The 17882-nt window shown below is 41.8% G+C and overlaps 1 protein-coding gene across 1 annotated transcript in view; it reads left to right on the top strand.

Moving 5' to 3' along the window:
• Positions 1-6710: 6710 nt before the first annotated feature.
• RHPN2 (rhophilin Rho GTPase binding protein 2) overlaps positions 6711-17882 on the top strand; it is a 29842-nt gene continuing 18670 nt past the window's right edge. Inside the window, exons 1-2 of the mRNA XM_059824789.1 lie at positions 6711-6779; positions 17399-17514. Coding sequence (XP_059680772.1) covers positions 6711-6779; positions 17399-17514 — 185 coding nt within the window. The remainder of the gene's footprint in view (positions 6780-17398; positions 17515-17882) is intronic.

Genomic DNA, 17882 nt, shown 5'->3' with positions numbered 1-17882 from the left:
GGCCGCGGCCGCGCGGGGTCCCTCCAGCGCAACCGGCCTCGGCTTCAGAGGTTACAAACCCCGCGTTTTCAGTGACCCCGCCAGCCCTTTCGGCCCGGAGAACTCTGTGAAGAAACGTGGAAAATGCTGCCGTGTGCTGCTGCAAATTAATGGTCCGAAATGATGTGTGATGTCCTTTAAAAATTAGGAACGCTAGAAAATGTCAAACACTTGGTAATCAAATCAATGGCCGTTCAGTCAACTATCTCGAAACATCTAACGCACCGGATCAGACCCACTCGCAACACACCTCAGGACTAAGGGCTAGGAAGAGGACAGCAAAAAATCTGTGACAGAGATTTTCTCTGACCCAAGGTGTAGAGCGAACTCCACCCTGGATCAGGACGACCAAGGGAGGTGTGGGTTTAACTAAATTACAGGCTTTAGCAGATACATGGCAAAATTTGGTTAACCGTGTTTTACAAGCTATTGAATAAGAATGTGCCCAGGCATCAGAGCAGAAGTCTCTGCATTCAAACCTTTACTAAAAGAGCTTTATCCCACTACACTTTCAGGTGTCTCTGCACCTCTTTGGGGAGCCTTGTATCACGAGAGAAACTTTTACTGAATATATCTTACACAAAGACCACGTAAGAACCAGTAAGTATTCAGCAGTAAGACACAAGTGTTTAAAATTCGGATTTTAATTTTGTGGCTTTCCACAGTGTTAGTCATATGTTGATTTTGATTAATTTGATTTCTCAAGCTTAGATTTTACTTTAATAGTCAGATTAACTACAAGCACAATATATTGTAAATTTAAAAAAACAAACAAAAACCCCAAAACCACCACAAACCTAAATGAAACCCACTTCATTTTGTGCTGAAGATAGATTCTATCAATCCACAACTTTTGTAAGCAAGTATCACCAGTTTCTTGAAATCCTTGAAAATAAATCACAACACAGCCTTGAGAGATTCCTGCCCTTAACAGATAAGACTTCTGCAAGTTTAGTGGTCTAATCCAGTATTTGTGTGTGTTTGTATACACAGAACTGGTTTATTTCAAAGTGAAACTACCTGAGTTTCATGTGGTTTCAGGTTTCCATAGGAAATATTTACATGGTTCCATGCAAACAGGGAGTACTCTGTTTAATTTAGGTCTGTAATTCACTTAAAAACAATATAGTAGAAGCCGCAGAAATTTATCTACATGCATTATCTTTTCTCATCATTACTAATTAGTAAGCAGTAAACTAGAACATACAGTGGCAAAACGAGTTGTTAGCACGGTTACTGTTTCTCTTTGTTTAGGAAATAATTGCTCCTGAATAGTCAATTCTATGTAACTTTGATTTAAGACACAGGCTTAAATAAACCTTTTTTGCACAATGTTAACAGAAAATCTTTTGAGTGTCTTGTCTGTTACGTTCAAAGAGTTGAGGTAATCAAATACTGAAGTTTTTTCCCCTTTAAGGCTTTTATCAGATTAGAATTACTTTTGTATCCCAGTGGTATTTCCTTCTCCATGGTGAACTCTGTCTCCTGTTTACAATTGTTAAACCAGGTGACAATTGCTCTTTGTAGCTGTTAAACAAGACAGTAATTCCAGTGTCTTGATAATTGTAATGAAACTAAAATATTAGTAGGTCTGGATAGCTTACATTTACATCAAATTTTTACCATCATTTGGCTGGTAAAAAAAAAAAAAATTTTTTTTGAATGAAAGCTCAAGTATTTGCCAGTACCTATAAGGCTGAAATTGAGCCCTTAAGCCATAGATGGACTTCAGGCATTAGTTTTGCAACACATTTTCAACATCTGCTTTTGAATTAGTGCATCAAGAAGGTTGACCATAAAAGTGTCTTCCTACATCTTTTGTTATATTCTTTAAAACCATTTCTTCAAATAAACTTCTTGTTGATTAGTTTTAAGTTATGTGAGTCACTGGAACTTCAGACTAAAAGCGGCATAATCGATATATAAAAGAAGGAAGCAAAATTTCATTCATTTATAGGAGTGTTAAAAACATGTCAAAGAAAAAAGGAAAACATAAGTACAGGAAGTATAAAAATACAACATTAAATACACTACCTTTTTATTTTTCGAAACACAGCAAAAAGAGACAAACAGCTTGACTTTACCCCTGCCTTCTCTTGTGTTCAATGGGAATATTCCCCTGCATATTCGTCCTGCCAGCTATCAGCTGAGAAACTGATACGTGAAGTACAGACCCTGAGGCATTGTTTTAGCTTCTACAAAGTGCTAATTTTCATTTTTTAAAACAATGAACAACAACAAAAAAGATAACAAATATTGTCCTTAAGTACACAGACTTTTATCTAAAGGCAAAGCATTATCTAGGAAAAGTGGTGATGATTTTGCCCATGTTTGGCCTTACATAAATTCCCACTGAAACTGCAATGTCTTGTTTCCAGTATGCTCTCACAGTAGAACAAGCAAAGCATATTAGCTATTCAAAAGTAAATGATTTTTTTTTCAGTGAAGATAAAGCTGCAGTTAACACTTGCCCCACACTGTTAACTTGAAGAAGCAGCAATGAAATGCTGCACCTATGGCCAATCATATCATGGCCATCCAAAGCCCTTGTACTGAGTTTGTGTACCATTTTCGTACCATTTTGCTATCACTCAGTAAATTTATTGGTAAGGAAACCTTCTACTGATACTTCTTACTTGCAGTTCCTGTCTGGTCACTTTTCAATTAACCTGTCATAAAATGCAGAACTACTTTTGTTTGTGAGAACACCTTCCCATTCTTTACTCTCAAACTTTCCTAACTTGAAAATTTCCTACATCTTGTAAACTTACAACACTCTCAAAGCAGATACACATCACTATTGCTACTGTGCCCCCATGCCCTGTTTTTGCCATTCTCAATCTCTTTTTTTCCCCCAAATACATATTTGGAAAGGGGGTGGGGGTGTGTGTTAACTTTTCCTCTCTCCTCACGTAAAACTTCCCTATAGTAGCCAGAGTCATTGAGAACTGCAATCTTCAGAAATGAAGGATGATACTAACTTGACTAACTTACTGCAGTTGAATTTGTCGACCGTAAAGCTATAGTCTGTCAGGGTTACTGACAAAATAGTTTTGTCTTTCCTCTCAGAACAGAAGTTTAATATTCAAAGCCAACAACAATAGGAGAAGAAATATGTAACGATGTGTCAGGTTCAGAATTCAAGAATCTACCTTGAGAGAAACAGCAGGAGTTGATGCATACGTCTCTGTTCATACAGTATCATTCTAATGTGCTTTTGCCGACAAGCCTCTGTGTCTCTCTGGGACAAAACCTGTCTTTTGAGGCACCTGTTACCATCCCCTAGCCGCAAGGTCTGTAAAATCACAGAAAAGAAACATTCTCTTTCCAGAGAGCAGCACCTGTCCTTACTAAGTCAAAGCAGATTCATAACTTCAGTATGTAACAGTGCATCAACACACGTCCCAGCAGGAAATGAATTTCCCAAACCGAGACCATTTCCTAGCCAAAGAGAAGACTAAAGATGGAATTTCAAATATTCACTTTTTTTTTCAAGATGGGGGAGGGGGAGAAGGACAGGATTGACTGAGCAAGTGGAGTGATACAAACATAACAGAAATATGGCACATGTGTACGTGTACATATATATCACATGTACTATTGTATGTCTGCAGTAAGGCTATCCAAATTCTGGTCCCTCTTACCTTTACTGTTGTGGCACAAAATTTGGGACAACTCAAGCTCTGCCATTCTGTGCCTGTTTTCAGTGTGGTCATTGTTTGGATCACCTGGCTGGTTTATCTGTAAAGATACACAAAGTTAGATAGCATCAAGTTCTGTAAAACAAAGAGATTTGATGCAGAGATAATATTCATTGCTTCAATTTCAATACTTTAGGCACAACATACCGATCTTCTTTGGATGCAAATTCTTAAGCATTTGATGCTTTCTCAGAGATAGCGCCATGTCCAGTACAACAGATCACTGAATTCACTCTCTTCTAATATTAAAGGTAAATATCAACCAAACATCTGTATCTATACGCCCCTCCTTCTGAGTGCATGTGTTCCAGATTCCTAGCCTGTTATGACTTAATCTTTACAAGGCAACAAACCAAACCTACGGATTAATATAATCGTGAGAAACTGAGAAAGTCTGTGGTATGAAGTCACCTCTATTTCGGAATTCTAATAGCAACCAAAAAGCTACTGGAGACAAGATGTTTAACCAACTTGTGAGAAGAGCAGGGACATGGTTTTTTGAGGGTAAATCAGTTTTTGGAATGTTCTAAGCTGCAATTTACATTCCAGGGTCAGGGAGCACTCGTACCCAGTCATTACACAGCTCAGCCCTCGCTACTGAGACCGTACAATCAACGTGTGCCTTTTGCAAAAAAAGCATATTCACCGTATGCAGACAAAACTTACAGTAACTTACTTAAGAAATACAATATCAGTCCTAATGCAGTCATGACAAAGTACCATTTATCCAAGTGGGGGGAAGGCACAGTCTAATCTGGCAGGTCTGAGAGTGTTGGACGATATACCCAGGACACTGAAGACGAGGGAGGAAGCCCATAAGAGCTAGCTGAGACTCCCTTGAATTTATTGTAGAAATTTGCTGTGTGTAGCACTGCTGACTTTTATTTGAAGAATCCACCAGCAATGACGAAAAGCTGCATTTGTCACCAAGATATGTTAAAAGTTATCTTTGGCATTGTACTGTGCAGAAACTGCTGCAAATTCGTGTTTTACATGTAATCATGACAGTGGTCACTTGTCCTGTTGTAACTGTCTGACCCTTTGGCCTGGCTACATACTCTTAGGACTTTATCTGGAGTAATAGCTGTAGCCTTTCAATGAGATCAGTTTTCAATAAATCCAGTCAAAGCAGTGCAAACTCCCAAGATGGCCATGTTAATACTGTTTTAATTGCCAGATTGTATCAGCATGGCCTATGCTGGCAAATTACTAATTTATCTCTCACTTATATTAATTTAAACTAATTTATATGTATTGCATTGAAGTTTTACACTGATCTTGCAAGATTTACATTTTAAAATCCTTTTTAATTTGGCAGGTAAATACATTTTCCAATAGCATAAAAAAAATTTTAAAACATTACACCCTCTAACTAGAAATTGGAGTAAGTTAAACTACTTTCCCACTTTTACATATTTTTATTTAACATATAATTGGATACATTAATCCGTTATCTTTAGAATTATTGAAAAAAAAGGAAGAAGTACTGGGGCAAGAGTGAACAAAATCAGAAAGAGCAAAATTCAGCTGACTTCAAGGGAGACAGCAGCAGGTCTTTGAATCCCAACTTCTGAGTTGCTGACTCTAGTCTTCTTCCCTAAAAACAGGCAGTAGACACACAGTTTAACCGGACTGCTCTGCATAACTCTCTGGAGACACCAGCATTTTCAAAGAAAGTTTCAGTTAAGGATATAATTCCAAACATATTTTTCCTTTGATAAAGAAACGTTGTCTCTGCAGATTTTTTCCTGACACAACTACACCATACTTCTAAGAAAGATGAAAACAGAGAAAAGAAGGAGGAGGGGAAGACAAGTTTGGTAATACCGATTTAAGTATTTTGCTGTATTGCATCTTTAAAAGCTAAATGGCCACATAACTCTGTAGGTTAGGGCTGGCTAGTAATTGGAACCAGTATTGGCAATTTCCTTACACGAGTGTCCAATAACAACATTTGCAAAACCGGTTACACAACGGAATATTTTGAAGACAGGAGGTTTTCAGTGCGAACACTGCAGATTTTTGCAATGCTGAGGCTGATCCCACCGCAGTTTCCCGGAGCCGAGGCCAGCCCTGCCTCTCACCGAGACACTCTTGCCCTTATCCGGGGCCAGGGCCGCAGCCCCTCCAGCTCCCCGGGCTCCAGGATCTCTCCCGGGCTCCAGGATCTCTCCCGGGCTCCGGTCCTCCCCCAGACAGGGGTGCGGGGGCTCGGGCCTCCCCGCGGGCTGGGGGAGAGGCCAGGCCTGCGAGCCATGCCGGCAGGCCCACTCCCCCCCCCCCCCCCCCCCCGAAGACCATCGCTGAGGCGCGATGTGGCTGTGCGGGCCCCGGGAACTGTCCCCGCTGCGGGAGGGGCACCCCCCCGGGGTTGGGGAGCGCCCCCGGAGGAGTGAGCCCGCGCTCAGAAACAGCCACCCGCGGGAAACCTGATCTCCCCGAGGCGGGCACCGGGCCCAGGGGGAGCTGGCGGCGGCCCCCCCCGGGTGACTTTCGGTAACGGGGGGGCTGTGGCCAGGCACGGCGGCAGGGGGAGGCCGTGGGGAAGCGGCAAGAGGCGAGCGGCCCTTCGGGGCGCCCAGCCAGACTCCGCACCGCTTCAGCGGAGCACAGCCGGAGGGCCGGGGAGGAGCGGGCTGAGCCGCCGCCGCGCAGCGGGGCGCCGGGCTTCGCTTCCAGTCAGTCACAGCCACCGCCTGTCCCCGGACGAGGGGCACCTCCCCCGCCCCGCCGCGGGGCTTCCACGGGGAGCCTGGGGGCCACCGCGAGCACCTCGCCGCGGCCACCCGCCACCGCGGCCAGGGCGGCGGAGGGGCAGCGCTGTGGGGCGGGGTAGCTCCGCCCCGACACCACCGGAGGTGGAGCCGGGCGGCGCCGTGGGGCAGCGCCGGCACTTCCCGCAGGGTCGCGGCTCCCCGCAGCAGCGCTCGCCTCGCAGCAGCCGCGGAGGGACGGCCGGCTCGCCCGGAGATGACAGACGCCCTGCCGCCCCGCGGCTGCCAGGCGGCGGAGCCGGCGGAGGACGGCTACTTTCGGAAGGTGGGAGGCGCGGCGGCCGGCTCGGGGGCGGTGGGCTGTGCGCCCGGTGGGCTCCGTGCCCGGGGCAGCTCCCGCCGCCCGCGGGCTGCTTTCTCCCGGCGGAGCGTCGTGAGCTCCGTCCCGCGGCGGCGGGGAGCTGCCTCTGGGGGAGGGAAAGGAGATGAGATGGGGACCTCGGCTCTGGCTGAGTGTGTCTGCCTGGCCAGGGCAGTGCCCGGAGCCGGGCTGCGGCTGGGGGTACGCGTTGAGCTGGCGGCGGCGCGGGCGGGGCGCTCCGCAGGGTCCCGGGCGGCCGCAGCCGGACCGCCGCCGGCGCGACCCTCCGCTGTCCCTGGGCCAGGCTTCACCTGGCGGGACAGAAGCACTCATACCTCTACAAAATGCGTGAAATTCCACCTTCTTTTTTTTTTTTTTTTTTTCTCCTGCGCTCTTTCCTGTTCCCTCCTCACTGCGTCCCCTCGTTTGCTCTCTAGTAAATTGCCTTGTGTACCTGTAAGAAAGTTTAGTCGAGTAAGGCAAGGAAGTTAACAGACTCGTTAGGAAGTTTTTAATAAACATCTGCCCTAATTAGTTTTCAGACTGAGTGGGCGGCTTATGCCATAACCTGCACCTGAGTTCTTTCCGCACAACAGTAATTATAGTTAAGTATCGCCTGTAATGCAGCCCTGTGGGCTTCTCTGAACTTCACCGGAGGTAAAGGGCAGTAAATGCCGTTTTCAGGGAGCTTTGATTCGGCCTTCCTTCGCTGTTTTTAAGTTCTGTGCACCTGTAACTTTTGTTGTTGGGGTGTAGGTACACGGGGGTTCTGGTGTAGATTCCGTATCCAAGACTGTGAGCTGTTTATTCTATGGAGAAAAAAAAAAAGCCTCATAAATCAGGTGGTTGCTGCTCACCTCTGCACAAATATCCCTACGATGCACTTCAGCTACCACCTGGATTGCGCGGTAGTGGAGGCACATATGCTTTGCTCTGTTGTCCTCTTTACAGGCTGGCTGGTTTTTGCCCCCAGTAGTCACCAAATCCATAAGCCTGCAGGAGCTTAAACAACAATACTGCCCTTTAGCAGAGGAACTGCTTGCAGCTGACAAGAGCAAACTTTTACCTGTGCCAGCCATGCTGCAAGGAACCAGTACTACTGCTGTATAACTAACTACACAGACTGAAACAAAACTTTGCCCAAATCTTGTCTGGTTTCTTCATTTGAGTAATCCTACTACAATATTTGGCGAGTAATCACTTCTTTCTTAGTAGTTCATAGCAGGAAGTCATGAAGTGTGGCAAAGCTGTAATTACTTAGAGTTTTCACAGCTATGTTTCCTATAGTATCGGATGCTTGTAGGCTGCCTTGAGGCACATTAGTAGAAAAGTTGACTTTTCATGAACTTGTTAAGTTAGATAAATCAATTCTTCCACCTATTTGTTTTTACTGATGGGGACTAACTGAAGTTTAATAGCCAAGTTGTGCTTCATAAGTTATAAGAGGAGTATATCTTCTGCACTTGTACTTGCTAAAAGACCAAGTTTATTTTCCATTAAATTGCTGTATATTAGGGTTAAGTTCAATGAAACAGCATTTGATCAGTGTAAACCCCATATCCTGGACAGGAATGAAGTTTTTCTCATATATGAAAATACTCTAAGATCAATTTTATACCTAATCATGAGTGTCTTTCCCACTTTTGAATTACTTAGATCTTAAAGCAGTAGAAAATGGATATGAATCTGATATTAAATAAATCCAGGTGAGCCAGTGTTGCAGTGGAACATTCTTTCCTCTGTTCGCTCAGATCTTTGAAAGGTTCATCCACCTCATAAGTGTCTTTATTAAGGTTGTAAACTTCAGATCAGACTAGATGCTCAAAGCCTTCTGTCCCTGAAAGTTAGATGTAAGCAGGAAACCAGTATTCCTTGTTGTACATTAGTTGAATGGTCTCAAAGATCAGAGCTTTCATTCTGACTCAGTAGTTCTAGGAGAAGGGGGGAGGGAAAAAAAAAAACCAAACCAAAACAATCCCACTCCTGGAATCTTGAAAAGATACAAGCTGTGAACTCAAGGAGATACTTTGGACATAGTATCTTTAGGCCTTACATGTTTATCTGAATGGTATGCTGGGTGATTTCATGTAACTGAAACCAGTGATTGAGCTGTGTGTCCATGGGTCTTTCCTGCCCCCCCCCCCCCCCAAGTTCATTTGTATCACTTTCCCCTCCCTTTTTAAATCGCATTACTTTTTGTTTTCCTGAAAGGATTTGAGGGTTGGTTTACCGATTTTGTTGATGCAGAATCACATCAATTTCAGAAGGTAGTCCTCATGTTTTTAGATCAAAAGTCATTTACTTAATTGACATTTTTATTCTGTAAGCTGTGGAGCAAGGTGAAAACACTTGGTTTGTATCAGTCCTGCTCACAAAAGGGCTTCCAAGCACTGTTTACACTATGAGGTTGCCTTCCATACTTTGCAAGAATACTGCGCACAATGAAATTTTATAATTGAGAAAAAATAAGCAGTTCATAGAATATCCATTTGTTTTAGACTTTTGATATTTTATTTTGATAAATGGATTACTGTGGGAAGTATACTCAATAGTGCCCTTCTGTGTATTATGCTTTTTGAAGTCTTAAATACAGCATACCAGAAAACAACCCTCAGTATCCCCAAAATGCAATATGTAAACCAACTCATGTACTTAATTCTTGTTTAGCAGGTTTTTTTTTTCTTTTCCTGTAGGGAGGAGGCCCTGTAGAACTATGACTGGCTCTATGTAAAGGGCCATGACCAGAAATGGGGAAACATGCACAGTTGTTTCCTGCTTTGACTTCTGTTGCCACACTAGACAGTTAGGCTTGCTGTGACACTGCTAGGTGAGTCTGAGATGTGATGGGTGGCAGCTTCTGTGGTCCGCTTGCACGGTTCCTTAGACTCCCTCTCTCCATTTCCTTCCAGCCGTGTCAGAGCTGTTCTCTAGGGACCTTTTCCTCTTTCCCTTACCCCATCTCTGTCCATGATCTCCTTCTTCCCCATGGCAAAAATAGGCAAAATATGTATAGGCAAAGTTAAATAATTTTCCTTAAACATATAATATGCTTTGAGCTAGCTCAGATGCCGCCTTCCCCCCCCCCCCCCCAGTATCTAGTTTTAAGGCAATTACCTCTGCAGCCACACAGGGTATATGCAACTCCATCACTGTTGCCCCTATTCCCTTCACCTTATATCTCCCCTCCAAACAACCTTCTTTAACCATTTGATTAGCTGCAACCAAACTTGTGAGAAAGATTTTAGTTTCAAAAACAAAACAACAACAACAAAAATCCCTTGCTGGTGTCCTGAAGAGGATGTGGCAAGGTGGAAGAAGCACCTTACTTTCCATCCAAAAGAAGATGGAGCTTCTGTCTAAAACTTTTTAGTTTCTGGGAAGATAACGCACCAGGAAACTGGTTCTGCTACTGTTTTGTTTATCTCAACCATCACATGCGGATAGCTTAGTTCAGTATATTCCATGGTACGTTGCCAGAGCAAACTGTACCTGTACTCCTGGGTGGTGCAAGTGCTCTTGGATCGTCAGCCTCGTGCCTCGACCTCCTCTGTGCCAAGTTCCACGTTCTTTCACTATTACTGGCAACAACCTCTGAATCAACCATGCGTCTCCCGCATGTCCATCCAAATTCTGCCCCCGGTCTTTCTTCCCTATGAAAGAGTCTGTGGTCAGCAGAAAATAATGACAAAACTAATGATAAGAGCAAAGAACAATTTGTTTTAAAAGTAGAGCAAGGCATTTAGACAGGAAGGATTTTTCAACAGACTGATAGTAATTAAAGCAGGTCTGTCCTTATGTGCTGCTTTGCTTATGTGAGATGCTTCTCCCACCTCTGGGGAAGTTATTCTTTAAGCCTGCCATGGCTCTGTGGATTGCTTGGCCTCTCAGACATCTTCCTTTTTTTTTTTTTTAGTTACTTTTGAATTCTTGTGGGAGAAACAACTCTCTTTTTCAAGCTGTTCTCCTTTTTTTTTTTTGTTCTTTTTTTCATTACAGCACACCACCGCACTAAACCAGTAAGTTTTCATAAAGTAAATATCCCCAAAGTACGACAATATACAGAACTCAGGATATTTATAAAAGTAGTATTCATCCAGCCACAGGATCCAGTGCTTGTGTGGTGATCTACTAGTAGGGCTATGCCTGCCCTGCTTTTTTTGGGTGGGTAGGAGCAGAGCAGGGAAGAGATATCTAGCAAGTTCTTTCTACTATATCTTTCCCATCTTGGTTTACTGCTTTGTAACATCTCACACAGACTGTAACTCTTCAAATTCTCTAATCAGTAAGGAAGTTAGAATAAATGATAAGAAAAGGCCATAGTTCATTTTCTATAGCTCTCCAAGCATCTCTTGGTACAGCACTAAGCATCCCATTTTCAATTTGGTTATTTTGGATAGCAGTCCATTGTGCTATTTAGAGGCAGAGCAGTAGGACAGCTAGCTTAATGAATCTTTAGATTCTGATCAGTTTAATGAAGACGCTTATTTTCTTTTCTCTTCCCTTTCTTAAAGCTTTGGTTCCATCTGTGAGACTAGATACTTACCATATAGACCAAGCTGATGAGTCAGAAAGAAAGACAGTGTTTATTAGTTTTCCCTCTCAGGGGAAAAGGCTAAAAACAGAAAACAAGCAGTTCCGTAAATGAAGGACCAGGCTGAAAATTATGGTAGGTAAGGTAACCAGTGCATGAATCAGCACATACCTAATTAACTCTCTCTCCTTCCCCTCCTTAGCTTTTGGGGTTTCTTCTGCAGGGCTTCCCCCCAAACTGTGGTTAATGTATCAGTTTACCAACCTGCTCCACCTGTGCTTCCACTGGGGTTTAGCTCATGTGGTCCATCTTAGTCATTAGTAGCCAGGCAACCATTGACATTAGCATTAACACAGGAATATTTATTTGCCTGTTTGTTCCCTTTCCACTTGTCTGGCGGGACAGAAACAATGTTGTGATGATTCATACCCCCGTCATGCCATATCCACTCATTATATACAAATTCATAAAACCTAAAACTAAAAGTAGGCCTTCATGTGAAACTAAGAATCATCTGAAACTTGGTTAGTAAAGAGACAGACATCTCTGAAATACTAATTTTCATTTTGCGTAGTAAGCGGTGTGACAAGGTGCAATATTGTATAGCAAATATGTATTTGGAATTTAATACAATAATTAGTTCTAAAACTTTATACTAATCTTTGGGGCCAGGCACTTAGAACTGTAAAATACTTGTTCATGCACAAGTAGACCAGGCTCTGGAAGACCAGATCTTCCTCCTCGCTCTCCCCCCCCCCTCTTTTTTTTTTTTAACTCAAATAAAACTTCTGCTGTTGAAAGACTTGCAGTATATAGCTAAAATTTCAAAATTGAACTAGTAGAAACATGCAAAGAGAAACTTGAATTATAGTAGCAGAAGAAGGTAAGGAAATAAACATAATAATTTAGCAGGACTTAGGATCAGTTTTAGAAATACTGGTGTGAATCATGCTGTTTACTACAATTGCTATTACAGCCAAAGAAGTTATGTGCATAAGTTAAATTATATACACGTTTAAATATCTGGAGGATATGGCCATTTGCGTACACCACTGGGCTTGACAAGCAGCACAGGTTGCACTGGCTGGAAAGGAATGTTTTATTTTAAGTAAGAAGGCACACCCAGTTTCAACTCTGTGTCACCTTCAGACAGTCTGTGGCTCATCTTAAAAGTTCAAACCACTACTTCATAAATCATATTTATGTTAATTTCAAATGCTTACTGCAATTACTCATTGTTTGGCAAACAGTCATGATTTTTGTGTCCATCACAACTGGATTTCTGATACTCAAAAAATACTTCTGTCTTGAAGAAAGAACTTCCTGGCAGTCAAATTAAATACAACTGCTTCTTTATTTGGGACCCATACTTTTGACAGCTATCTTCCCTCTGTGGTAGGTAATTTCTCAAAGCTTAGAGCCTAAACTTGGAAAACCACAAAGATACTGCCTATAGCCCTTAGACTGGGAGATTTTAAGACTTCTTCAGATGGGAGGTAAGCACTGGTGCCTTGTACAGAGGCAAGATACTGTCCATTCATAGCTAAGCTGGAGTACCTGACTGCAGGCTGGCCTAGCTACCCTCTCTGCCCCCATGTAATCTGTAGAATAAAATCTCCCCAAAATCACATGTGAGTCGGTCAGCCGCTTAGTAGCTCTGCTTGAGCTCCTGCTGTTGAGCTGGCTGTGCCTGGTCTGACAGAGACAGCCTCACACTGAGATCCCCCAGGCATTCATAATACAACTGTTTGCCAAGTAAGTGTGTGGGGAATAATGTTTACCGACTTAAAAATAAAACCCAGTGGGATATCCTGCCACCTAAGCTCAGGCTTACTTCTAACAAGAGATGAGCAACAATCCCATTGGAATCTGTCAGCACGCCCCATTAATTAATCAGAGGATTGCTATCAAACATGCAGGCCCTGCACAGGCCAATGTTCATCAGGAGGTGCATGTTTATTTGTCTAATATCAGTGTCTGTTTCTTTCAAGATGTTACCTGGCTAGGTACATAAATAACATATGGCAAGAATCTCTAACTCTTGTGCAGGTCTTCTCTCTGATAATGATATATTAAAAACTTACCAGCTTCCTGATTCTGTAGTTCAACAGTGCTATTCAAACAAGCAGCAAGAAATAAAGTAACTAGCTAACTGAACTTTAGGTTTTAAAAAGCTTTTATTGGTTCAGGAGCTAAGGATAATATTTAAGCACTTTAAATACTTTATGAAGTGCAGCTATGCTCTGAGGGGAAAAAACGCTCTAAAACTGATAGCTGAGTTTACTATTTGAATTGTCTTCACAGCAGAGTTACTCAATTTACTTGCCTTTTCTCTCCCACCCCCCAAATGCATGCAATGAAAGCTTAAATCATACTCCATTCTTGGTCATTTTTGCAACTTCCTTAGTAATAACCGTTCTTTTGTTGCTATTTAATAATTTTACTGATGGTATATAAGTCAGGGTAAAACCCAGTTCACTCTCCAAATTGTCTTGGCTCAGCAAAGAAATAAACAGTAATTAAATGAAGCATTTAGCATCCTGTTGTCAAGAAATGAAACAGTAGGTGTGGAAACCGCTGGGAAGTTTGGCTGTCAGATATTGTAATAAACTGAACATTAACATTCTTGGGATTGTCCACATGTGAACCAAGTACAAATGCTGTCTGGGAAAGGGATCTTCTACGTGGAGGAAAACAAAACAAAGCATTTTCTTGGACCTGTCTGCTAACTAACTTTTTAGTACACAGTATTTGTGCTTTACAAGGGAAAATCTTCCCCAGATTGTGTATTTCCCATGTTTTTTGCAGATACTGGTTATTTTCACCATCCTCTATGTAGACTTCTACCAATCAGTTTTCTGGCAGTCTAATTCCAATAAAGAGTTTAAGCCTGCAAATGAACACAAACTAAGTGAGTGGCCCCATCCCCTGTAAAGAAGATGTAAAAAGCAATGTTTTCCAAAAGGTAAAATACGAGTTCCTTATAGGCCTTGAGAAGTAAATGGGAGGTATATGCTTGCAGCAGGTGAGCCTATCCTGAAAACAAACTCTCTATCCACATGAAGCCTTTCATTGAAGAGACAAAAGTGCAGCACTTCCAGGCACACTGGAGGCGATATGGATGCCTCAGTCTGTCACTGCCTTGTCCTCTGAGGCCCCAGGGCTGTTTTTGCATTAAAGCTTCATACAGAGATTAGTGTCTGGTCCTGAAATGCAGGGAAATGTTTCTGCCATTTTTTTCTCTTTGTACAGAGTTTAAGATCGCTGCAGTATTGCACTCCTCGTTCAATAGGAGCTTGTTTGATTTCTGGGCTGGAGCTTGATCAAAGGTCCAGTGAAGTAAACACACCACTTATACTGAGCTTCATGGGCTTGGGAATCAGGCAGTTGATCTTCCCGAGAATTTTCGCAGAAGTAGAACTGTAAAGAAGTATTTGAAATGATGTCATGAAACTTGTTTGTCACGCAGGAAGGGCAGGGAGTTCTGGAAAGAAGCTGCAGCTTTACAGAGAAAATGAAGACAAGGGCAAGGCATGGATAGGCTTACGAAGGTTGCTTGGACTAAGTGGTTGAGAAAGAAGTTGGAAGAAAGCATCACAAACCTATACAGGGATCGAGAGATGAAAGGCCCAAGATGAGAATCAAGTATTCAAACTGAACGCAAAAAACAAGAGGAAATAATTGGCAAGGTTCAAATGAAAAATAGCATGGATACAATGGAAGGAGAGAAGACTTTGAATACCAGTAGTAGAGAAAGATTATACAACATAAAGCGAAGAAAAAGCAAAGTAGGAAAACCAGTGGCAGCACAGGAAAAGAAACAGGCTATGAGCAGAAAGCAACTTGTGGATACAAGACCATGTTGTACCTTTAAGCATGCCTTGCTTATGTCTCTGTGTATAAATGTGTGTAAAGGAGCATGAAGTATTCAGTAGCTAAAGGACTACTTTTAATCTGAGAGGAATGAATGAGTTTGCTACATGTGCACATCCTCTCCAGCAAGTTCATCTTCTATGTATTGTGCTTGCTGCCAGTGCTTTCTCAACGAAGAGAGTATATATTGCGCATATATATTGGGCTTCTGCTGTAATTGGTATTTCAATGCGGAAACATTTCTGCGATAAGACTAATTTGCTGTGGCATGTTTTTTCAAGTTATGTGGGAAACAGTGCTTCTGAAGATGTCTGCACAAGCTTCCTATCATATTTCCTATTTATTACAAACTTTTCAAACTAGGGATTTAAAATTAACAATATTAGACTATGGGGTTTCTCAGCTGAACTAGTATAATCTGGATTGATCAGTGCATTTCTCTATTGTCAAGTCAATTTGCCTTCACTTGCCAACGCAAATAAGAACTGAACTTCAAATAGATGATTAGAACTTCATGTTCTATTTAAATACTTGCTTTTGTTTTGCTGATATGTCATTGCCTGACCACTCATAATTAGAGCTTGTTGAGAGACTTTTAAGTGCTGTTACATCAAATGCAATTTTTTCTAGTCACAACTAAGAGGAAGAGGTCAAAAATAGTGCATAATTTAGTGGCTGGAGTACTTGACGGAAGACTTGTATCAGACAGATCTGAGCCTCCTTCTTGTGTAATGCACAATCCAGTAGGACCCTGGTAAGCTTTGCAATGATACCCAGCAAGGCCACTCAAAAGGACATGCTTTATTTAAGGGTAAGCCTTAAAACAGAGTAGTCTTATTTGCTCCAGAATCAGTAGTTAAGGCTGCAGGAATGTGCTGGCTTGGCTATAAATGAGTATTAATATTCAAAGATATTTGGTACTTTAAAAAAGGGGGGGGCAGGGGCAAAGAATAAAAAAGTGGAAGTAAAACTTCTAACCTGTTTAAAAAAAGGTGCTAAGATTGTGTTTCCCTCAAAAAAAAAAAAAGACAAACATGCAGTCCTATTAATCTATAATAGTTTTAGCTTATCACTGTTCATCAGAATACAATGGCTCAGTCCTGCTCAAACACAGGTTGCAGTAGTTTTGAGTCTTGTGCTTGTGTAAGGTACCCATGTACACAGGAGCATTCTTGTGAATTCTGGATTTCATGCTTTACTTCTTAAGGGCTTAATTTGATGAGTTTCTAAAGGTATAATCGCCATCTTACCCTGTTAAGCTCTATTATTCCGTATTCCATCTTATCCCATCTCATTCCATTTCCCATCTTACTTGATACTGAGCTATCAATATATAATCTTCATTTGGCCAACAGGTAACAAGAAAAACTAATGGGTGGAAAAATAATTGCCTCTGGCACTGTGAACATATACAGATGAAATAACTTATAAAGCTTATTCATAGTTCACATTTTTGGTGCAGTATGCAAAGGTGCTGTTGGGTTAGGGCAGGGTAGACTTAAAGATCTGAAAGCATTGCCTGGGTGTGAAGAAGAGCTGTGCAGATAAGCAGAACTGTGCCAAAAATAAGTTTGAGATGTGAAAAGAGGAACCTAGGGAGGGAGGGGTAGGAATTGTACTGAAGGTCTGAGCACCAGAAGGAAAAAGAGCAGAGATCCTTAGAAATGTTCTTAAAACTGTGAGCAGTGGTGCCACCAAAGCCTGTTTTCTGATAGAGTTGTATTTCAAGGCTGCATATATCCCAGTATGGAACTCTAATATTTTGCAAAGGTTAAGCAGAAGCTTTGATAGGAGTTATTGCCTTGCCAGATACTGTTTTTATGAAACCCATAGAAACTTAACACTGTCAAATTTATTGTAATTGGAAAATAGCTTTAAAAGATTTCTAGGGGAGAGCACACTGGCTCATACGTGTACCTAAGCTTTAAAACAAGTATTTTCTGTCTGGATTTTAAGTCAAATGCTTTGGTCATGGTGTCTCTTCTGCTTTTATTGACCAAGTTTGAGAACTGACCAAGTTTGAGAAAAGAAACACTGCGAGTCATTCATCACTGATGTCAATGTAGTTAATTTGTATTCATACAGATCCCATACCATTAAAGTTAATTCAAATTCAGCATTACTCCTTTTTCAGAGTCTCTTCAAACAGCAACGAAAAACCTCATTTCCTTAATTCTAGGGATGTAATCCTCTTGCCGAGACTGGTCGAAGCAAACTGCAAAATCAAAGAGCTGTCCTAAACCAACAGATTTTGAAAGCAGTAAGAATGAGAGCTGGTGCTGAAAATCTTTTAAGGTATGTGTCATGACTTCCTAATTCTTTTGCCTGAGCAACAAAAGGTTTTTTTGTAAATTTTTTAAAAGTCTCTTAACTATTGCTTTTTCCTAGTCTGCCTAACAGCTCCCCTAAAATGCTGCATAAATTACTGCTGGATGCTTTGTGAATCTCCCTGGATTTTTTTTTTAATGCTGTAGCTCTACAGAATTATTACCTGCTATAAAGTGCACTTTCAAAGCTGCTGTGTTGTAGCAAATGAGCTGAATGTTAGACTATCTTACGTTGCTCTGTTTGATCAGCTTTCTTGCTAATGATAATGGCAAGTGAGCCTTGCTGAATATTGTAATGAGTCCTTTTTACACCTTAAATCAAATAAAGGTATTGTC

The sequence above is a fragment of the Gavia stellata genome, chromosome 15, assembly GCF_030936135.1.
Source record: "Gavia stellata isolate bGavSte3 chromosome 15, bGavSte3.hap2, whole genome shotgun sequence".
In the NCBI taxonomy this organism is placed as follows: Eukaryota; Metazoa; Chordata; class Aves; order Gaviiformes; family Gaviidae; genus Gavia; species Gavia stellata.
Note: the sequence above shows the minus strand (reverse complement) of the source record. Positions and strands in the feature narration are given on the sequence as shown.